Genomic DNA, 23,185 nt, shown 5'->3' on the forward strand with positions numbered 1-23,185 from the left:
GTCCTGGAAAGTAGTCCCCGGCCTGGAAATGGTGTTTAGACTGATTCCCTGCACCCTCAGAGAGCAAGCCTTCCTCTTTCCTCCAAACCTTGTCCTCCCCGAGAACACAGACCCAGTTGCCTGCGACGCAGGAGGGGAGACCTCATGGAGAAAATGAGAAACCCCGGCTGCCTGCCTCTGGCCAATAAGGCAAAGTCGGAACCGGGCGGCCCAGCCTCCCTGCAAGTGAACCTCTGAGAAGGGCAGGCCTCCGGGGACAGCAGACACCAGCCACCCCGCCCACCCTGGCCTCCCTGGGCTCTCTGTTACCTTTATTTGATCAAAGGAAGGAAAGCAATGGGTCTCTCTTCTACTTGTTCAATAAAAGAAAACATAATCATAGTTTGACACATTACTCTTGGTGGATGCACAGAAAGAATGTCCCCTACTAGATAGGAAGGAAGGAGGGGCCGGAGGGGAAAGGAAAGCAAATTGGCTGCCTGCGGAGGTTGAGGGTCAAAGGCCTAAGGAATCTTGTTCCTTTAGACACCGTGGGAAAGCCCGTGGCAACAAGGGGCTCAAGGAGCAAGGGGACAGATGGACCTGTGCAGCCCCCACCCTGGATTAGAAGATGCAATAGGTGAGGCGATCCTTTCCCAGAGCCCGGGGCAGGGATTACAGAGCTTTGGGGACCACAGTCTCTGCTGCCCCTCATGCCTCTCAACAAGAGGCAGAAAAGTTTTCCAAGATTTTCCATGGCTGGGAGGAGACACCAACTCCAGGCTGGTATCTAAACCACGTTTCTACCTGGAGCTACCGTCAGCTTCTAAAATTCAGTTCTGTAGTTTCAGTGGCCTTAGTGGCTTCACACTGATTAACCATTTTGTTCAAATTAATTTTTTGACCGCCATCCTAGCCTAGTTTAGCTTTAAAAGACTGGCAGAATAAATGCAATATTAGCTGTCGCATACAAATGTGACATAGCGTTTCTGCTGCAAACGAGATTTAGCAGTAAGACCCTGTTTTCTGATGACTTCTATCCAAGAAGAGCTTCAGTCTGGGAAATAATTAGTCATGAAGACTAATATTTGATGTGAAAACGACTGGTCCTTAATTGGGACACCCTAGAACTTTCATTAGGCTTTCTTGATAAAAGTTAGGTGAAACAGCAAAAACCACAAAGTTGGAGAAACAAGGAAACACAAAAATCGCAAGGTTATTTCTTCGCAAACCCTTTGATCCTATTTCCTCTTATTATTTGGCATCTCCCCTTCATCCGCAAGATACATTGTTAGGGCTCTGAAATATTCAGGGTCGTATACTTACTATTCCACTTCCTGTTGAAAGCCAGGTGGGATGTTTAAAATACTCTACACTACATTGACGTTCCAATACAGTGCACGTCTGGAAAGTGAGAAGGCCAAGGAACCCTGGGCTTGTTCACGCCTGATCCTTACGCTGGCTCACTATCATCGCGGCGGGATTGCTGCTAGAGCAAGAATGTAAGCGGGGCTGGAAGGGAGCTGAAGGAAACGGGGTTCCAGACATCTGCATTCAGCGAGAGGGCGGAGATCTTCCTCTTGCCACAATGCGCGGGTCCCACAGTCAGGATCACTTCCGTTCTTCAACCCTTCCTGCCCACTTTTCTCCCCGCCCTGATCTCCGATTTCCTTGACACTGCTTAATCTGCTTAGAGCCAGGCGCTGTTTCATTCCCTGCGAGTGCCCACCCTGCCCCCGCTGTCTGCGTGCCTGGACTACAGGTGACCCCGCTCCTTGCCTTGTCCAGCTCTCACTCAACCCCAAATCTGTGCTTCCTCCCGGGACCCCAGTCAGGCTCGGCCTCGCCTGTGACGCTCTTGCCAAGTGGAACCAGAGACATTTCAGTGTTTGCTCAGCTGAACCACGGAAGAACCCCGGCCCAGGGCCCCCACTCAGACCCCTTCCCGTCATGCCGTGCCACAGCCCTGAGCATCCAGATTTGCCCAGGCTGGCTTCGTGGAGATCTAATGGAATCAGAGCACACACCACAGTTCACCCTTGGCCAGATGGCATCAGTCTGGAGCTTTTCAGGGACGGTAAACCTTGCCGGGTATGGTGAAGCACACCTGTCTTCCCAGCTACTCAGGAGGCTGAGGCAGGAGGATCACATGTTTGACACTAGCCTTTATAACACACTGAGATCTTATCTCAAAACTTCCAAAAAAAAAGGTGGAGGTCAGCTTGATCTCCACCTGGGCCTTAGCATCGTTGCAGGCCAGGCCATGGTGGCACATCGCTTAGGGACCCACACAACCCCTGCCGTGTGCTCACCTCACTGGAGGCCCTCAGAGATCCTTAGCAATAAATGCATTTTTAAAAGTTGGATGCCAGCTAGGCATGGTGGCACCTGTAACCCCACCACTCTGAGAGGCTGAAGCAGGAGGATCCTAAGTTCGAGTCCAGCCTCCTCGGCAAATTAGCAATTTACTGAGCCCTTGTCTCAGAACAAAAATTATGGGGAGGTGTGTGTAATGGGGCTGTAGCTCAGTGTAAAGGCCCTAGGTTCAATCGCCAGTACCACAAAAAAAGAAGTGGTGTGCCAATTTGAATTGAAAGAAAACTTCAGTGCCAAATTCCACATTCCACACATTAGAGCTCGGGTGCAGGTTTTGTGGCATACACTGTTTTCCGAGTGACGCAGGGGCATTTCAGCCGCTCTGTGACCATAGCTTACCCCAGGTAAAATGCAAAGCCATAAACACAACCCGTGCCCTTGGGCTTTTGTACCGTACTAACACATGAGTGTGTGCTGTGTGTTTTGGTTGTTGGCTTGGTTTAGCTGGAGTCCTCTCCGTGATCTGGAGACTGCCCCTAGCTAAGGTACAGACCCCACCTAAAGTCGCTAAGTTCCTCACTATTATTAACAGCAGTGTGACTTTTAGGAATACCTACTGTGTGCCGAGCAGTGCTGAATCATCTCCCCAAAGGCTTCTGGGGAAAATGAGCAGGAAGGTCAAGCTCTGCGGAGAGGATGATTTCTCCTTGTTTCCAGGTTGTTTTGTCCCGGTGAAAGTGTGCGGTGTGGAGTCCCAGGCTCTGACTGTGGCCCTGCCCACGGAGTCAAGGAAATTAAAGTCCATGGTTCTTCAAAGACTGTGGTTATCTCGGTCCATCCCCAAGTCTTCCCAACATTTAAAAAAAGACCAAAGCTACTTGTACTTTTTGGAGTCCTTGCATGTATTTACAACGTGAAGGAATCTCACTAGGGTTAAGGAGAAAAGAGCAAGGTCTTTATTTTTGAAAGTGCAAGGCAGTGTAGTTATAACCTTCACAAGATAAACAGTCTGAGCCAATAGCAGAGCATACCCGAAAGCTGTAAAATAGACCTATCTTTCAGTCTCATCAGGGTGTGTCCATGTCTCTGTGTAAAACTTTGTTTGAAGAATGTATCTACAAAATCTAGGGGCTGGGGATTTAGCTCAGCAGCACAGCGCCTGCCTGGTAAGCACAAGGTCGTGAGTTCAATTCCCGGTACCGTAGAAAAAAACAAAAGGAAAAAACAGAACAAAAAATCTAAGCTCTAGCCAGGCGTGGTAGTGCACACCTATAATCCCAGTAGTCAGGAGGCTGAGGCAGGAGAATCTGTGAGTTCAAGGCCAGCCTGGGCTACATAGTGAGTTCAAAGCCAGCCTGAACTATATAGCAAGACTGTCTCAAAACAATAAATAAGCAAATAAATAGAAAGTCTAAACTCAAGGATCTTTACGGCTGTGCAGCCCAGGCTCAGCCCCCAGCCCACCTGTCCCTAGGCCTCCCTCACCAAGTCTGAGCCTTTCCTGGCCCCATGCCCCCTGAGAAGCTGCTTCTCAGTAAAAATCTCCACATATGTGAAGTACCAACCCAGATTTCGGGATTCTGCTGCTGTTTTGTGGTTTCTCATGTCCTACCCCAAGTTCCACTCTCCTCAAGCCCCAGTCTGGCTGCAGAGCAGGCTGCAGCCCTCAGGAAAGCAGCCGAGGGCTGAAGAGGCACCTGCTGTCCTCGCAGTCCTCAGCATCACATGGTCAGACGTGGATCCCACAGTTGGTACAGTGCTCAGGAATCCCGCAGAGCAGAGCCGGCCGCCGTGGCGGGGACGCCAGCACTGAGCAGGCAGTTCTGCAGCACTCTGCCTTCCCAAGCACCTGGAGCTGGTCTCCCTCTGCCACCCTCCCAAAGCCAGGAGCCTCTGGAGAGGGTGGAGGTGGCTCCCGGGCCTTCCCTCCACAGCACACCCTGCGCCCCTTCCCGGCTCCTAGGGCTGCTGCAGAGAGCTGCATTTGGCAGCATGGCAGTGCTCCTGTCTATAAATGGAAACGTTGGCCCGTCTCCCAGGGTAACACCAGATAGGCCTGCACATCAGTTATGCAATCTCGCCTTTGATGACTTCATCAGAGGGGTGGGGGCCGTGAGAGAGGAAGGTTTGGGCTGGAGGAAACAGTAGCTCAGGAAGAAAGGATCCTCCTGACTGCTCAGTGGGGTGAGTGGAGACTGCTCCCCCTTCCAGTCAGTGAGCCAAGGAAAGATAGCAAGCCTGGACAGACAGCCCAACAGACCACTTCCGGTCACGTGTCCTCACAGTGGCCCCGCAGATGCCACCAGAGCCTGTTCTAGCCTCCATGGGGCACATTTTACAACATTGGTGCCTCTGGTTTCCTTACAATCCCAGAGAAGACAATCCAGGGAAGCAAGTGGCGGTCTCCCCCCATCTCCCCAGTCATCACCCGCATCTCTCCAAGTCAGAGCTCTGAAGGTCCGGCTGCTTCTGGCCCTATTCCAAGAGGGAAGAAAGCCGTGGAGAACAGCAGAGGGCCCCAAAGGGCATCCTTGTCCAGGTGGATCCAAGTATTCTGGGAAGATAGTTGCAGTCCTCGGTACCCTCTTTGAGCCTAGGGAACTGTTTGTGGAAGCAAAGCCTGCAGCTGAACCCAGAATGTCATGCCATGCCTGGGTCCTGAAGGGAGAGGTGCCACTCAGGCTCGTATATGTCACACTGCATAGCATGAGGAGGTTCAGGGAGAAAGAGCCCAGGTCCCAGATATGACCTGCATCCCTCAAGAACTCCCTACATTCCACTCCATGTCAGTGTAAACTTACTCTCAATGAGCTTTCAAAAGTGGTACTATTCATTAAAAGTAATGTATGTTCACAACAGAGCATCTGAAAGATCATAAAGATAAAAAATCACTCATGATCTTTGTCTATATTATCTTGTGGCTAGTATTCTACAAACTGCTTTTATTTCCTCCCTTTCCACCATATCTTGTAAGCTTTTCCCTATGTGATTAGACAGTCTGAGTAGGCATGATTTCTGTTGGCTCCCACGTATTCGTGGTATGGATGTACCATAATTTATTTAATCAAGCCCCTATTGTTGCACACTAATGAACTTTTAACCAATTTAGGGTTGCTTTGGTGGTGGAATTAAACACAACAAAGGGATCAAGAGGACTCTATAATTTACATCAAAGGCAGAGGGAAAGCATAACTCTGCAAGCTGTCTTCCACCGGAGGGATGTATGGTAACTATAGTCAAAGCACTGATAAGGACAAGTGGCATTTTTGGGTTTTTTCACCTTAAGAAAAGTCCTTGAAGACCTGACCTTTCGCTGGCTGGTAGCATTCGCACATCTTGCACTGGACAACCAGCTTTAACCCTTTCCTTAATACTCAGCTGATCTGTAGCTCTGAGAAGAAGGTTGTTGTAAAGCCATCTGTTTCCCCTTCTCTAGACGTCCTTCCCTCCCCCCCGCCCCATGAACTAGATTCAGGCTAGATTCATCCTAACCAATGGTTCAGTTCAGCCTATATTTATGCTGTGGGTACTGCGGGCGGACCCTGTGCTGGATGCTCAAACGCATGGTCCCAATCCCCAAGGAGCTTAGACCTTGCCGTGAATGAAGCCAGAAGGATATCGTCTGCCAGAAAGCTATAACTTGAGCATTTGGGAAGTTGGAGCTTTCTACCTCCCCATGTTATACAGTTAAAATCAAGAGGGAGTACAAATATAAGTATAAAAATCGCGATAAGAAGCATGAAAAATAAGCTACTGCATACAGTGGCAAAGCTGGAAGGGAACACAGAAGCCCATCAAAACATTAACAGTGGTGATCTTTAAGTGTTCAAAATGACCTCTGACTTCCTTTTTCAAACTTCACTGCTTTTTAAATTTTCCCCAGTCATCAAGTGATGGGGAGTCAGCAAACCATGCATTTTTAAAATAGAGTCATCCCTTGTATCTGTGGGAGATTGGTTCTAGGACTTCCCTTGGATACCCAAATCTGTGGATGCTCAAGTCCCTTATATAAAATAGTAGAGTGTCTGCAGACAACTAGCACACATGCAGCGAGACTGTAGATCATCTCTAGATTGCTGATGCTGCCTACTCCAATTTTAATACTACCTAAATAGTCGTTAAAACTGTATTGTTTAGGGAGTAATGACGAGGAAAAGGTCTGTGCATATTCAGCACAATGTTTTTCATATATTTTCCATGCACGGATACAGAATCCATGGGTGCAGAAGGCTAATCCAGTTGCCTTACCTAATGTCTAGGTAGAGACTCCACTTTGCTCACTGAAAACCTAAAACGAAAGCCAAATTCAAAGCCCCAGTGCGGTTATTTTAAGAGCAAAGCTAGAACCAGAAGCATGGCACTTCCCTCTCCTCCTGCTGCACCATCAAGAGTCCAGGGCAGTAACAAGTGACAGCCACACCCTGGTTGTCATATGGTCAGAGTGTGTCAAGCACTGGGTCTTTGGAGGAACAGAGTTCCTATCCAGTCCCCTGGGGTTCCCCCAATGCAAACCACTCCCTCTTAGAGGTAGAACAAAGAACTTTGCTGAACCCATTCAACAGCCCTAGCATTGGGCTCCGAGTTAATGCTGTTTCAGAGATAATCTTCTGAAATTGATCATCACAGCCTCAAAATTCCGTCATCCCAGGACATGACTGCCACACATCACATAACAAGGCTTTTAATCCAGGCTTCTGTAATCATCACCAGGGACAAAGAGGTTTAGGTGGGGTGAGTGTGTGGGGGCTCTGCTATGAATTTAGCAGCTTTCAGGGAAACACTGTTCTGGAAAAAAAGGAAATCTATAAAAGATACTACCATCCCAAAACCACATTTCTGCCCTGACACTTGATCAACTTCAAAGGTTTTATTTTGTTTCTTTCTTCTACTTATGGTTGACTGGTCTAATCTTATTCCCTTTTTCTTTGTCAAATGTTGAGGTTGGTATCACAGAGGCATCCAACTTTGGGTCTCAGGCAACAAATAAAAAATGGTGTATATTTTTATGCACTCTCAGCTCCATTCTTAGATCCCAACCCAATAGTTTCTACCTTTTTATTCGATGTCCACCCTCCCTCCCCAGAGCCCTCCTGGGTGGCCTGCTGATTAAAACCAGATGCAGGCTATGGTGGGGGAAAACCGGAATCCCAAAGATGCCTCCAGCAGCCCTGGACATCAGACAAGTCACTTAACCTCTCAGGGACTCAGAGTTTAATTATACAGGAAGAAGCACGGAGCACCATGCTTAGCCCAGAGTAGGCACCCCACTCACATTAGCTATCTTCTTCCCTGTTCACATCTGAAGAACTCACTCCAGCCAGGGGGCTCCTCCTCAAGTCGCAGCTTTGCTTAATACCAGCCCCCAGGAGGTCTAAGGGTGCTGGATGCCCCTGAGCAAGGGAGCTGCTCTGGATTCGGGGTTTCCTGGGTCTGGGCTGCTCTTGCGCCTGCCTCCGCTGGAGTACTGTGCTTCCTGGGTGCCCTTCGAAATTCTGGGGTTTGCACGGCAAATATTACTGGTCTGAGCAAACTCCCAGGGAGGAAAAATGAGAATTTTGTTTCAAATGCTGAAGAATTTGCAATAAAACCCAAGCAGCTCAGCACCCTTTCTTGCTTTTGGAGGTGCAGCCCTGCAGTCAAAGCGGCGTACAGTCAGTGACCAGCAGCCAGGATTATTTGCCCTGGTGATTCTCACGCTGTGGGCACTTGGAGAGCTTATTAAAATATACACCCCCAGAGGGGCTCATTCAGGGAGAGCTGTTATTTCCCACAAGTTCCTAGGTGAGGCCAATGCCGCAGACCCTGGAACCATCCTGTGAGAACCCCGATGTAGCCCATGGTTGTGTCCAAGGGGCCCCTACTGGAAGTAGAAGAGGTTGAACATCTGCTTGCCCGTTTCCACCTCCAAAGTTGCCAGTGATGAGAAGGCTTAGGAATCCGACTTGCATTTCAGGCGGTGGGAACTAAGCTGGGTCCATGGTGGGGCTCAGAGCCAGCGGTCTCCTCAGTCCCACCGCGGGGGCAGGACCGGCCCTGCACTGCTCCCGGGCCGGAAACTGCAGAACTCTCGCCCGGCCAGTGTGATGCTAGCTTCTACCTTCGCCAGATTTCTGTCTTCTGAAACTTAGAGCTTGCGCTCTACCTCCATAGGAGAAAACCACTGGCTATCGGAGAAACAGGTTGGACAGAGAAGCCTTATAGAATTCAGCCGAAATTCCGTGTGACCCAAGGATTGATTTAATTCTTTAGAAATTACTTGACCCAGCTCAGTGTGTGTGAGTGTCTGTGTGTGTCTGTGTGTGTGTGTGTCTGTGTGTCTGTGTGTGTGTGTGTGCGCGCGCGCGCGTGTTCTCGGCACAGAGTCGCTTTCTGGGCCACCCTTTTTGTTTTCTGTATTGATTTGTTGATACCCTTCCCCACCAGGAGCCAGCCTTGTCTCTGTCCGCGTGTCCCCCCCACCCGTGTCCTCCGGCCGTGGCACTCGCCGAGGGCAGTGCGCGGCGAGGACTGGGGCCCCGCGCCCGCCCTCCCGCCGCGCCCGCTCCTTTGTTAGCGCCGCCGGCCCGCTGCTCTGTCGGACCTGCCGGGGGCGCACGGGCCCCACTCCAGCCTGCCTGGCCCCAGTCCCCCAAGGACTTGTAAGCAGATAGGCTCGAGTCGAGAGGCTAAATTACGCCCCGGGGGACTTTTTAACCAAAATCCTAAATTTCATTTAGGCTGCAGGCAGAGCACGTGGTTGCAAAGCCCGAGCCGAGGCGGGACCCGGGGGAGCCGGTCCCTCGCCACCGCGCGCCCGGCTGCTCTGCGCCCCTCCGCGGCCGCCACGCTGCCAGCCCTTCCGCTTCCTCCCGCCTCCTCCCCGCCGACGCTCCCTCCCCTCGGGCTGCGGGCAAAGTCGGTAACAAGAAACCGCTCCGCAGCCGGGAGGGGGTGGGGAGCCAGCCCCAGAGCTGCGCGCGCTGGAGAGAGAGCTCGTTTTGTGCAAAGAGGGCCTCGAGTCACCAGGGAATTCCTGGATTGTCTCAGGCTGTCGCGTGTGATGTCCATCACGCCGTGCGAACGCCATCTGCTCGGCATTAGGCGCGCAGTTGCCAGGCTACCTGCTGTACGCGGGAACACTTGGCTGCCGGCTCCACTGCGGCCGCGGCGGCCCGGACGCGCGGGCGGGGCCGGGCCTGATTAAGCCATCTGCATCGGGCGGGGCGCGGGCTGCGGCAGCCCCGGGCCGACACCGCCATCTGCGGGCCCCGGCCAGAACAGCAGCGGCTACCCGGGCCCGGCGAGGTTTGCCTGGAAAAAGGCTGATACCCCGGGCACCCTCCCGCCGGCTACCCACGATGCCGCTGTCACCCCAGCCTCAGCCCTGCAGGCAGCCTTTTGTGACGATCCTTTCACGGAACCGCCGTCTTTGGTTCGCCGCCAGCCAGCCCGGCCCTGCTCACCCAAACGCCGAGCCTGTTCTTGAAAACACTTAGAGAATGCAACTTCCCTGCGCGCAGATTTATAAATAAACAACTGGCCGTGTTTGAGAGATGCTTTTACCACCCCTGGGTTGTTTTAAAGTCCAAAGCTGCCTTTTCCGGGAAGGTGAGGGTGTTTCTTACACCTCCCACCTCCCTCCAGCCTTTAGAAAACTGTGAGGCTCCATCCCTGGAGGGGAAGATGTGTAGTATAGGTTCCTCATTTTTAATGGCTTGTTCCTCCCTTTATTTTACTGGAGAGTGAGGGGTTGGAGAGTAATGAAGATCTATGTAGCCAATTGGATTTGAGGGGAAGAGAATGAATTGAGATTCTGGTTAGAAAGCAAGGGAAGGAGCAGAGAACAAGCCAGTAATTAAAACTAAAAATACTGCATCATTTGGCTGCAAGGCACTGCACGTGGTCACATGACGAAAGTGCAGCGTGGTTTTCCCTAATTGCATCACACAGTGTGTGTCCTCCTCTGCCGCAAGAGTAGTAGCTTGAAATCCTGAAATTTCACAGACTCTCATTAAGCCCTCTGAGGCTGGGGCTTAGAAGTTGTACCGAATAACAGTGGCCTTGCCGGCGTAAAGAGTGAGGCAGGTCGCTTGCGGGGCGCCCTCCTCCAGGGATGCCGCTCGGGGTGGGCGGGGCTCGCTTGCTGTGGGCTGCGGCTGGGTTGGCGGGAGGTCCCACAGGGACTGCGTTTGGCAGGCGATCCTGGGCCCAGGCACGAGGATGGATCCTCCTTCCCCGAGGTCTTGTGGCCTTCCTTCTGTGAGAAAGGCGAACTTCTAGGAAGGAATCATTAGGGAAATATTGTGGTCGCTTGGAAGGAAAATATGCTTTTCAGAAAGTTTTTCCCCCCGCAGGGGCAAAAAGTGACTTAACATCAATACTCCATTCGCTGCTCTGCGTTTCCAGCGGGGAGAGAAGACCAGGAAAGCCAACACCCCGATTTTCTCCACGCCCCCCGGGTACCCTGGCCAGCTGTAGGAGGCCTTCGCGCAGGACCAGAGACCATGTCTCGAAGAGCACAACGAGAACCGATTCAGCCATCTCCAAAACTGAAGCTGCAGACAACTTTCTCTCCCCTCGGGTCTCAGCTTTTTTCCACCTCTTTCCCCCCAGACTGGAAAATATTAACTGTGCTGAAATACACCCAAAAACACTACATATCTGTATTCTTACTGAGCGGTGCGCCACGCTGCAGTGTGAATGCATTTGTTAAAGTGTTAAGTCGATCAGCCATTTGTCTCTAAAGGTGGCAAGAAAGAACTTTATCCCATGGGAAAAAGGACTTGAAAAACAGGTAGCAAGTATCTGGGAAAAAAGGAGAAGACTGAAATAGCCAGACCCCTGCAGGGCTTGGCCATAAAGTAAACTTTTTGGTAGCATCAAAGTTCCTGGCTCTTTTATTTTTTTTTCTTAAGTATAAGACCTTTTAGTTAACATTAAAAATATTTCCTGCTCTAACTACAGAAAAAAAAGACAGACAAAAAACTTGTGTTAACTTCAGCACCAGCACTTGTATATGCAAAATAGAACACATTACAGATATAAGAGATACACTGGAAGTTTCATCTACAGGTAATTCTTAGGTGCACATTTGGGGCCCGGGCACTTCGTCTAAGAAAGGCCAGAGTGAGTAAAAGAAATACCCAATTTAGGATCAAAATCAGCATTCTTACCTGCTAGTTATGGGTCATCTGTTTACCAGCTATATGATCTGGGCTACTACATAACCAAGCTATTGTTTCTGGGGCCAGAGGAGGAGCGTGCTGTGCTGTGTTGTGTTGTATTGTGTTGTGGTTGGGGTTGTTTTGCTTATTCCGTTTTGCTTGGCAGGGGGGGGTGGGTGTGCAAATGAAGAGGCCGAGCAGGTGGGAATTCGTAGGTGAGAGGAAAAGCATACATGGTTCAAGAGAGTCGAGAGACATGCGGAGCATGGGGCCCGGGCTTCAGGAAATCAGACCCGGGACTGTGCTCTGGGAGAGGCAGTGATCGATGGATTTCACCTCTGTGCTTTGCGAGGAGATGGCTGACGTGTTTGCCAGTATCTATCATTGAAAATGTACCCAAGCAAGAAGGGGGAAAGTACTCAGCTCCAGTTCAGACTACAGCTTTAAAGATAACTGCAGAGCTACTCGCATTCATTTCTTATTAGGTCTCCTAAAGTGCTGCACCGTATGGCTGCATGGGTGTCTTGTGATTTGTATATGCCTCTGAAGTCACGTCTTCTACATGCGTGGTAGTGGCTTGAAACCTTAGTTAATTAGAAAGAATATCTCTGTGGAACATCCAGGCAGTGCTCGCCTTTGCCGGATGCTTGGTAGACATGTCTGGGTGCTGTGGTAGACATGTGCATGCTTGCAGTGCTTGGTAGACATGTCTGGGTGCTGAATCTTGTGGTCACATACCTGCTGTTCCTAGAACTGTTCATCCCTAGTGTTCCCTCTCTGGCTGTGTAGACACACACACACACACACACTCACACACACACACACACACACCCTGTGCATTCTCCAAGCTGTCCCCTGGGCTGTGTGGGCTTAGGTCTCTACCACTTTACTGCCTATTCCCCAAGGAGCAGTCCTTAAAAGCTGTCAGCATCACCTGAGCATGGCGGTACCCACACGTAATCCCAGCACTCTTGGGAGGCTGAGGCAGAAGGATCACAAGTTCAAGCCCGGCCTGAGAAATGTAACAAGACTCTGTCTCAAAAAAAATAAAATGTGCTGGGGACCTAGCTCAGTGTACAGGCCTTGGGTTCGATAAATACATACCAAAGTTCTCAAAGGTTGCAGTTAATATAGCAGATCTGATTAGTAAATTCCAGCCTTCTTCTGCGTGTGTCTCCTGCTTGCTCAGACGACGTCCATTTCCGCCAAGTAGACAGTGATGAGGAAGGATTATCAGGCAAGGTTGGGGCATCACCTCCCAGGCTTCAGATGAGCCGTACCTGAGGGCTTATTCCTTTCCTTCAAGGAACTCAGGATGTTAGCTGAAAGCCCACTCCATGCCCACTAGTCCCATCTGAAACAGGGAGCCTGGCCCAGATTTCCCGGAGCTGTGCTCCATTCCTGCGCCCTGTGGCCTGTCTGGTTCCACAGAGGTGAGGCAGATCTGAGGATGACGAGGTTGTTTTCATGGAAAGGTAACAGGTGCCCCCCAGAAACCCTGGGGTCCTCCTTCCCCGCGTGGCAGTGAGTGTCCTCACTGAATCACTGCAGCTCTGCCTTTTTTTGCCCCGCCAGGAGCAGCACCCGGTCGGGCTTCCGCGGACCACAGGCCCCATGCAGCCCTCTGTGGCCCCAGGCTCGGGCAGCATGGTCTCAGGAGCCAGCCCCTCGGGGCCCGGCTTCCTGGGCAGCCAGCCGCAGGCGGCCATCATGAAGCAGATGCTGATTGACCAGCGGGCCCAGCTGATGGAGCAGCAGAAGCAGCAGTTCCTGCGGGAGCAGCGGCAGCAGCAGCAGCAGATCCTGGCTGAGCAGGTAAGACGCCCCCATGGCGGGATCCCGGAGGCACAAGCGTGGCACCTGCCAGCTGTGAGGGAGCCTCTCCCCGAGTCCCTGTCCTCCGTGGAGAAGCTCACAGGCCAGCATTTCTTAAGATCCTACAAGAACCTGTGGACTGTGGACCTTTTCAATTAGTTAGGCTTTTTCCAATAATGAGCGAGTTGGTTCTTAAAGACAGGCTTCTGCCATCAATTTGAGGCCCATTTGCAATAGACAGTTCTTCAATGCAAGCCTGGCTCCTTCTCTCCTGATTTCCAGGACAGGGGTCTGTTTAATCAGCATGAGTGGAGGCTGCTTACATTCTGTGGAAGCCCTAATATTTCTCACAGGAAGCCAAAACAAACAACAAACACAAAAAAACAAAACTCAGAGAATTTTGTTTCTTGGAAGAAAGGGGCAGGAAGAAGGACTGAGGAGAATTTGATGCGTTGGACATGAACAGTAGCAGAAAAAGAAGGCCTGCAGAACTACCTGGCTGTCCGAACTGGGGGTCACTAAGGGGGTGCAAACATAAGAAAAGCTCTTATGACAGCTTTTTAAAACAACTCAGGAAGCCTGTGAGTTAAAGAAAGGCCCAACACAAATACACCTTTACCTTCGGCACCTTTGTCCCAACTCTGCCACATAATTTCTCCAGCTTTGAAAGGAAGCCTTCCCCGAAGACCACTCCTGTAGGTTTTGATTTGTTTTGTTTTGAGAGTTGCCCAGCCTGATTTAGTACAGTATTATCCTAGGGAAAGGCCCGAGGCTGTCCACTGGAGGTCTCCAAAGGCCCCTGTGCGGGCCTGCACTGGGCATCTCAGACAGCAGACTCCATTGTAGGGGATTGGCGTAGAAGGCTCAGAGCCTAACAACTCACTCATAGTTATCATTCTAGAATGTTCCTAACAGGGTCAGAATTTGGGAGATTTACCAAGCATCTACCACACACAAACACACAAGCACACACACACAATTATATGACACTGTGACATAGGAACAGGATGCTGAGGTCCCTACTAAACATGGGCAGCAGTTCAGAGTAGCACTAGTCATCTCCCAAAGAGAAAAACTGCTGTTGAGCACAGTTCACACGTGTTCCCTGTTTTTGCTTTTGCTCTTGAACAGCTGTGTCATTATCTTTCCTTTTACCAAGGTCAGTCTGCTTCCTGGCAGCAATTGTACAAACAAACTCCTATCCCACACACCCTGCACAAGGTGTATGACAAGGAGCCATGCCAGTATCTCTCCGGCGGTGATAAATGGAGCTGCAGAGGGAAGCAGCGCTTTGTAAATCCTCTCCTCAGCCAGGCCCAGGGAATTTCAGGTGTGCCTGTTGTAAGCGATGCCTTTTGACAGGTGTGCTGCAACCACCCAGATGAGGGCAGTCAGGAGAACTGGGCAGAATTCACTTTTGCCAGCCCAGGGGTGCTGCCCCAGAGGGGTCAGACCAGGAGGGGCAGAGTGTTGGAAGAGTTGCTTCGAAGTCATGTCCAGAGACCCACAGGCGAATGGGTGGGAGACCCCTCAGAATCGAGGGCCTGGAGCTCGATGCTCCGTGGAAAGATTATATTCCGGGTGGAACATAATCTCTTAGCAGTTGTGTGTTCTAAGAATTAGAGACCACTTTCCTCAAGGTGAAAATTTGTCTATTCTTTTGCTTACAATGTGATTTTGTATTTTTTTTTTCTGGTACCTGGAATCGAACTCACAACCTCGTGCTTGTCAGGCAGGCACTGTGCCGCTGAGCTAAAGCCCCTTACAGTGTGATTTTGAGCAAACTGTTTAACCTCCGTCTTCATCCACCAGGCTAGGTTTGAATACTTCCCTTGTATAACTGCGGTAAAGACCACACGAGCTAGTGTGCGCACAGCTCCTTGGCAGCTGTCCACTCTGCACACGTGCATATGGGGACCGGTCATGACCCTGGGTTCAGAGAGCATTGTAGAACAGCTGCAGCCCCGGGTGCCAGGCGCGACCATGCAGGGTCCCCTGGGCCTGGACACAGTGCTTATTAACGCAGGCTGTCCCAGGCTGTCCAAGTGGTAAGCTCTCCACTTTTTGTTTTGAGAATGAGTATTGATTTCCACATCAACACCGTCCTGATTTCCTCAGACTCTGCCGCACTGAAAATGTCCAACAGGTTCAGTCTTGGAAACAGTATACTGGGAGCATTCGTGTTTCCCACAAGGACAGCTGAGGGGAGACAGAAGGCTCTGGCGGCCCGTGTAACCAACCTGAGAATGCTAAGCCTATTCTAGGCGGACCTGAGAACCAGAGCCGAGCAGGTTGAAAGTGGCTACAAATTAACACTGAATGCCTCCTTCTCCCAGAGCAGGGAGCACATCACCTCTCATCCGCTCACAAAAGTTCGCTAGAACTTAGAGTCGGAGATCTGAAACCTGGGCTATCATGAGGTCCTGTCATTTTACAAAGAAGGAAACTGAGGCCAGGAAGCTGATGGGGTTTATCTGAGACCACAGAGCTGCAGAGAGGCAGAGCCAGGAGGAAAGTGGTCTCTGGAGTTCGGGCCCGCTCGGCCCACCAGACCGCCCCTTGTGAGTGGGACAGTTCAGTTCTCACATGTGTGAGGAGAAGCTTTGAAACGCTCCGCTTCCTCGCAGGAATGACTTTATATTGCTGCCTGAAAGAGTCCCCTGGTTTCTGGTCTACACTGCTAAGGTCTGCATGTTGATCAGTTTCGCAGTTTTCTACGTGCTCCCATAGTGGACACACAGACTGCGATCAACACGGCAGAGCTCGTTTTGTTGTTGTTGTTTCCCCTTGGATGCCAGAATGCTGGCTGGCTCATAGTGAGAAAAATAAAGGAAATTATGGAGCTGCCCAGGACCAAACAGGAAAGAAAAAAATAGAAGCAAACACATGTGGTCAGAGGTGGTCAGTGTGTGTTATTTTTATAGCGAACACGCTAAGGAGCAGGGACCTTGCTGTAAGTTCCTTCCAGCCCTAGTGGATGAAAGGTGCTTAATGCATATTCAGCAGCTGCAGGAAGCAGGTTAACCGGCATCTGAAGGTCCTGCAGCTACTTGACAGCAGACCTAGACCTAAAACCTCTTTCTCTGCTCTTTCCACCCAACTCTTATGTCTTTTCCCCTTGCACATCCAGAGTGGTAATGATTATACAGCCTGCCCCGTGTGTTAATAGCAATGCTCAGAGTACACGGTCCCTGTGAGTAGAAAAAGAAAGACTGAAACACAGATATATATACGACCTCACGTGATTTCCTCAAAGCAGTTAATGCTAGTATTTTACTTGCAGAAATGTGTTTTCCAGGCAGTGTGGCTTCATGGGAATAAGATTAGCCTCCTTTCACAACCCTGAGGAGTCCATCTCCCTATGCCCAAAGCATCTATTTACAACCTTAAGAAGTTCTAATTGTCCCTGGACCTGGGGCCCACGGTGCTAAAGAAGGTGTGCCAGCTGACATTGGGAAGTCTAAGTCAGAACTGCCCACCATGGACGCATTCTCCGTGAGCCAGCAAGTCACACATCAGAAACATAGGCAGATGTTCCCCCAAAGTCATTGCAGGGATGTGCCCAGCAGTGGCGTAACAGCCCCAAGCTAGAAACCCCACACACAAGCAGCCCTGGTAGAATGGGTCCATTGCAGTACATCTGTAGGTGAGAACACTACAGGGAGGAGGCAAGTGGTGAATGCAAGAAGCCACACACTAAAGCATCGTCCTATGAATCCCTTTCCATAAAGCACAGAAGCAGGCAGAGCTGATCTCTGGTGTTAAAAGTTACGGTGGCCATGCCCCCGAGTCATGGGAGGAGAGGCATTCCCTGTAATGGTGTTTCTGGATCTGGGGTGCTGGTTACCTAGAGTGTGTTCATTTTGTGAAAATCCATCCGCCTGGATTCTTACTCTGGGTGTACTTGCTTGGATGCATGGGATTCTTCAATACAAAGTTTTGATTTTGAAAAACACTAGGGCTTGGGATATAGCTCAGTGGCACAGCATCTGCCTGGAACACACAAGGTCCTGAGTTCGATTCCCTGCACCAAAAAGAAAAAAAAAAAAACCACCCTGTCTACTTCAGAGCCTCCAGGGTGTTTGACTGCATGCTCGCTCCCTGTCTCACCCTCTACCCTGTCCTCTGTTGTTCCAGCAGCTGCAGCAATCTCATCTTCCCCGGCAGCACCTCCAGCAGCAGCGGAATCCATACCCCGTGCAGCAGGTCAATCAGTTTCAAGGTGAGGCTATTGAGCACTGCTTCCATTTTACAACTCCCCGTTGCAAAGTGTAAGTGAAACTGTCATCAGTGACATTGCCTTACATTCTATATTTGTGTCGAGGTAGTACCCAAAATATTTAACAACTGGTACAATAAGAAAGCCAGGCATGGTGGCACATGTTTGTAATCCCAGCACTGAGGAGGTTGAGACAGGAGGATAGCAACATTAGGAGTAATGACTAGTTATGACTAGTTACTAGTCAGAGTTATCTAGTAAGTTCAAGGCCACTCTGGACTGCAAAGTGAGCCCCTGTCTCTAAAAAATAACTAGCTTCTTAACAACTAGTAAAGTAAGTTTCTTAACAACTTATTTTACTATAAGAGTACCAACCAATCAGAGTGGATTCCTGGAGGCCCCCTCTTATGCTTGGGTGTGAGAGAGTGCCTAGGAGGTCCAGAGTAGGTGAGTTGGTTGTTGGAGGGATGGGTCAGGCAGCTGTCCTTACCCAAAGGTGCAGCGCGTTCAAGTAGTTTAACAACCACTGGTGCATAGCAGTGCCTGTTGGTCCAGTATCAGCCTTGTTTATGTCCGGAGGGTCAGCTTTGTGACCACAGGGGTAAAAATCATGTGCTGTCTTTCTCACTAATCCTAGCAGGTGAGCTGACCAAAGTAGAAGAATCTGGCTTCCAACCACTAGTGTCTGTGGAATATAGAAGACAGATGGGGCCTTTAGGGCAACTGCACTGCCCTAATCCCAGTCCATTTTCAGAAATTCCAAATCACAAGCCCAGTAGCAGTGTGCACACTGTGTACAGGGGAGGCCCATTTATAAATGTAAAAGGCCCATTCCAGTGCTGAGCCCTTTCTTCTCCTGAAGGCAGAGCCCTTCTCATCCCTAACCCTGGGAGTTTTCAGGAGCCCACAGAGCTCGCCTAGCAGCAGAAATCCTATTTCCCATCTTCTGTCTGCTTGCGGACTCGAGATCAATGTGTCCTTGCTTCTGAGTGTTAATTAGCCCTATGGGAACCTTCTGGATGCTGTGAACCCTTTTGCACAAAAATATGCACATACGTATATGTATTCAAACTCTGACAGCATTTCACAAGGGTCACCCTCTTGGTCTTTCTTCATAGCCTGGGTGAAACAATTACTGAAGAAGGGAAACATTTTTCAGTCTCTGAGTTGTAACATACAGGTTATGAAAACACATAGTGGATCACAACCAACATTTTGAAAATGGAATACAATAGAAGTTACCCGAGCATGTCAGAAACTTATTTCTATTATAAACCCACACAAATACATCCTAGGTGATGAACTGTGAGTTAGGGCTTTTGCCACTGGTGTTCACTGCCAGGTCTGACTCAGAAACGCCTGTGAAGATAGTGAGCTTGTGGATGTTCCACTCTCTTCCATTCACAGGCCACTAGCTTGGCCTTACATTCCCTTTGGACTTTACCCGGACAAGGACAAAAGGAAGGGAACTGTCCCCAGGTGTCCTATGCACAGAATGGGAGCCATATTCTTTGAAGCATTTTGCTTCTTGTTTTGCCGTGGGTGGAGGAGAATCAGAGTCATTGCGACACATCATTTTGGTTTTGTTTGGTTTGATTTGGTTGTTTGGGTTTGGGTTTGAATTTGGATTTTGAGTTTCTTTTTTAATTTGGGTTTTTCTTTTATTTTGTTTTGTGTATTTTGTTTTGTTTTTTATTGTTGGTTTGGTTTGCTTCAGTTCAGTTTTGGTGCTGTTGGGTTTTTTTTTGTTTTGTTTTGTTTTGTTTTTTTTGCAGTCTTGGGGATTAAACCCAGGCCCTACATACAGTACTATATCCCCAGCCTTTTTTTTATTTTTTCATTTTAAAATAGACTTTCCTAAGTTGTTAGGCTTCCCAGGCTAGGCTCAGCCTTGTTGACCTCCTGCCTCAGCCTCCCACAGTGGAATTAACAGGTATGTACCACCACACCTGGACATAGTTTTGGGGTTTTTAATTTTTGTTACAGGTCTAGACACTTCCTTTTATTTTGTTCTCAAACTTCAGCTTGCATCAGAATCACCAGGAGAGCTTGTGAAAACACAGGCATCCAGACCCCATTCCCAGAATTTCTGATTCACTAGGTCTGGCTGGGGCCTGAGGATTTTCATCCCTCACAAGTCCCGAGGAGTTGCCTTCCTGCTGGTTAGAGGACCACACTCTGAGAATTGCTGATTTATATTATGAACTAATTAAAAACATAAGATCTGATAAACGCCACACAGGATCCCTTGAGTTTTCTAAGTTCATAACTCATTATTTTTGGCATAAAAGAACCCACTAAAATTTAACAATTCCTCTATATTACAGCATATAGACATGTTTAGAAGAGTTCTTCTAAACGTGTTGGGCTCAGTCTAAAAGTTCTACTCTTCGAACTTTTCTGAAACCCCAAACCATAAGTAATCAGCCAAGAAATTTAGTTTTGTCATGAGTGAACCACCCAGGGTGATGGCTTATGGTCCCAGAGCTGACTGGTTTGAGATACAGCTATTTTACTATGTCCAGTATTTTACTCACAGCCTAGGTATGTGATGTTATACATCTGGGAAATAGCGAATAGATAGACAACAGATATTGTCCTGGGAGAAACGCTCTGTCAGGAATAGCCTACATGCGGGCCAACGCCATGTTCTCCACCACACATTTCCAAGACCTGAATGCTCACCTTTGCTCCTTGAGGTCTATGCCTATGCGAAGTGCTACAGGCCTATGGGGAAATGCTTATTATTCAAATATAGGTTTCTCAGGACATAGACCCTTTTAGGGGAATAGGACATAGAGAATAGGACACAGACCATTTTAGGGGAAATAGACATAGACCCTTAGGGGAAAACCCTGCACATTATCATCTCTGTTTGAATGTGGAAGATTTTCTTTGACATTGTGATGTTGCTCAACAAACAAGAAAAGTAATGTGAATAGTGTCTTGTAATAATATCTGTTTTAGGCAAAAAAAAAAAAAAAAAGAAAGAAAAAGTAGTCTGTTTAACGTATGGAGTAATCAGGTAAAGGCATTTTATTGTTTGGATGCATTTGAATTTTTTCCTTTGTATATTTAAAATTAACTGAAAGCACAAAACTAGGTTAATAAGAGGCTTTTTTATTTTCACTTCAGTAGAAAATATTGTACTGATTGCTGATTCTTAAATGCTTCCTTTAAAAATAGAAATTACATCTAGATAGTGCAGTCATTTATACTAAGTAAAAGTAATGGTTGGCTTTGATAAATGTTTCACGACCTGTTAAAGGGCATTGTAACATCTTTGCCCTCTAAAGAAAAGCACCTATTTCTCATTCATAAAATCAGCAATCTGTGGTCCTTCAGCATATCCGTTATAAACATACAGCAAAAATGTCCAAGTTATACAAGTCCTTTCATCCGTTTCCAGTAGCCTATCCACCTATTTATATAATCTGCGTCTATCCAATCAGTCTCTGAGTCAGCAATATTTTTCCCCTTAAATTTTTTTTATAAACAACTCAATAACTCATTTCAGTAGAGTTGATTCCAACTGGCCATGAAGTCAATACAAATTTAGTGGTTAAGGTCACAAAACGTTATAACTAGATTACAAGTTGCAGGATATACCACCATTTAACCAAGAACTTTTGATTTTTCAGAAAAATGACTTGAATTTAATTAAGCTTATAGCCAAAAACTGGAATATTTCCAGGGATTTGCTGGAGATCTTTCAGGTTTCCCCACAGTCACCAGTTCATTTTTCAATACAGCATGATATTGATCCCAAGTCACAAAAACTTAAATCATAATCAAAATTCCCATAATTTTCTTTCTTAAAGAAAGGAAGAAAATATGGAGACATATTTGCTGCTTAGAAATCAATACGCCCATCAGGAAGACAAAAACATGCTTGAGCTATCTGCCAGCATGCCGGGTTTAACAAGGTTAGACTCTTTCCATCCGGTTGCTCATCCCGCTCCTAGGTGGGATGAAATTTGCTTATATCAATTTTCACCCATGCTGCATCTTTTTAAAATGTCCAGAGAGAGGGAAAAAAACTATTTTTCTTTTCCTTATAAACTTAATCCTTAGCAGGGACATAGAATAATCCATTTGGGGGCGCCTCCTAGCCCTTTCCAAAACTATCCATTGTTCCATGGGTGACATTTCCATTCTTTTGTCTGGCCTGGACATGTCCTGAGGCCCTATAAAGGAGGACTCACCCGGACACCTCACTGACGTTGACTGATTTGGTATTGTTACTCTGGCCAACTTCTAAGCATTATCATTAACACCGTGTTAGCGACCTGCAGAGAGAAGTACATAGTCATTGCCACTTTTGACAGGGTGGACTCAGCTGCAGAAATGCAGAGTTCACCGCGGAGCAGGATGATTTCTTTTTCTAGCCATGGAAGCTGACTGGTTTGCACTGACATGTTATGATTCAGAGAATCTAGAGCATGTGGAAATCTATGAAGTGGATCTAAAAAATGTCCCATCTGTCAAAACAGCTTCTAGACAGAAGTGATGACCTTTCACCTCTCAAATCTTATTCAAGTCTTAAGGGAAATCAGTCTAATGGTTTCCATTCATAATACTCTCCGCTGAACTGTGCTCCGCTTCACTAATAGAATATGCAGGGTGATCAGATGATCCTTCACCCCTTACCAGCCCCTCTCACCAAAGAAAATGACATCTCATTCGGCTAATGGCATCCTGTCCAAAAGAGTGAGAAATAATTTGCCTCTGAAGCCTGAATAAAAATAATACTGGGGTGTGTGTAATGGAAGTCAACTACAAAAACATGTACAGTATGATTCCAATTTTTGTGTGTCTATTGATATATCCAAGAGCTGATCAAAAATATGATGTGTTGCCAGGCATGGTAGCACATGCCTGTAATCCCAGCACTTGGGAGGCTGAGGCAGGAGGATAACTGCGAGTTGGAGGCCAGCCTAGGAAACAAAGTGAGTTCAAGGCCAGCCTGAACCGCATAGTAAAACCTTGTCTCAAAAATACAAAACAAAACCAAAAACTATGGGTTGCTTAAATTTCAAAAGTTGTTATAGTACAAGATGTATTGCCATCACTTTCTCTCAAGTAGTCTCCATTGCTTCAAACATACTTATCCGATTGTTCTGACTGCTTTCTGAAGCCGGTCCAGAAGTCCTCTTTCATGAATGTCTTTACGAGCTATGATCAAAAGTAGTGACTGCTGTTGCTGTGAACCATCAAACAAAAAGGCAGAGTCATAAAAACATTGCACTGTGTTCTCATTTACCTTATTCACTGGATCTGTGTGGCTTCTGGGTGTTCCCCAAAGGGGGAGATAAACCACAAAAGGTAAAGGATTCAGGACAGAGAGCCACACAGCTCAACTAAAGACACTCCCAAAAGAAGGCTTCCAGAAGTGCTTCAGAAAGTGGCAAGAATGATCAGGTAAGTGTGTCTGAAGAATGGTTGAGTACTTTGAGGGGTATAGAGAGCCTGCCCTGGTCTTGTCGCCTTCTGGAGGAGTCCACATTTGTAATCCCAGGGAAAAGTTAATGGAATTCCATTAAGTAATTCCAATCTACCACTTCCCGTGCAACCCAGGGCAAGAATAGAGATAAACACATATCTGTAATTGCGGGGAACCAAGGGGGTCCTAAATCCAGTTAGAACAATGGCTAACAGCAACAAAAGCTTCGACCCAGGGCAGAACCTGAGTTTTATTAATTCTTGAAGAGGG

At 48.2% G+C, this 23,185-nt stretch overlaps 2 protein-coding genes across 3 annotated transcripts in view; one reads left to right on the top strand and one right to left on the bottom strand.

Moving 5' to 3' along the window:
- Maml3 (mastermind-like transcriptional coactivator 3) overlaps nt 1–23,185 on the top strand; it is a 407,740-nt gene that overhangs the window by 381,286 nt on the left and 3,269 nt on the right. Inside the window, exons 3-4 of one of the 2 annotated variants that reach the window (XM_005386678.2) lie at nt 13,014–13,253; nt 17,391–17,475. In XM_005386678.2, coding sequence (XP_005386735.1) covers nt 13,014–13,253; nt 17,391–17,475 — 325 coding nt within the window. The remainder of the gene's footprint in view (nt 1–13,013; nt 13,254–17,390; nt 17,476–23,185) is intronic. The other variant, XM_005386679.2, reaches the window with a different exon arrangement.
- Nucleotides 22,514–23,185, bottom strand: part of Mgst2 (microsomal glutathione S-transferase 2) — a 43,444-nt gene continuing 42,772 nt past the window's right edge. Inside the window, exon 5 of the mRNA XM_013515298.1 lies at nt 22,514–22,675. Within this exon, the coding sequence (XP_013370752.1) occupies nt 22,654–22,675 (22 nt within the window). The 3' untranslated portion in view covers nt 22,514–22,653. The remainder of the gene's footprint in view (nt 22,676–23,185) is intronic.

The sequence above is a fragment of the Chinchilla lanigera genome, unplaced genomic scaffold (assembly GCF_000276665.1).
Source record: "Chinchilla lanigera isolate Chin_1 unplaced genomic scaffold, ChiLan1.0 scaffold00027, whole genome shotgun sequence".
Classification (NCBI taxonomy): domain Eukaryota; kingdom Metazoa; phylum Chordata; class Mammalia; order Rodentia; family Chinchillidae; genus Chinchilla; species Chinchilla lanigera.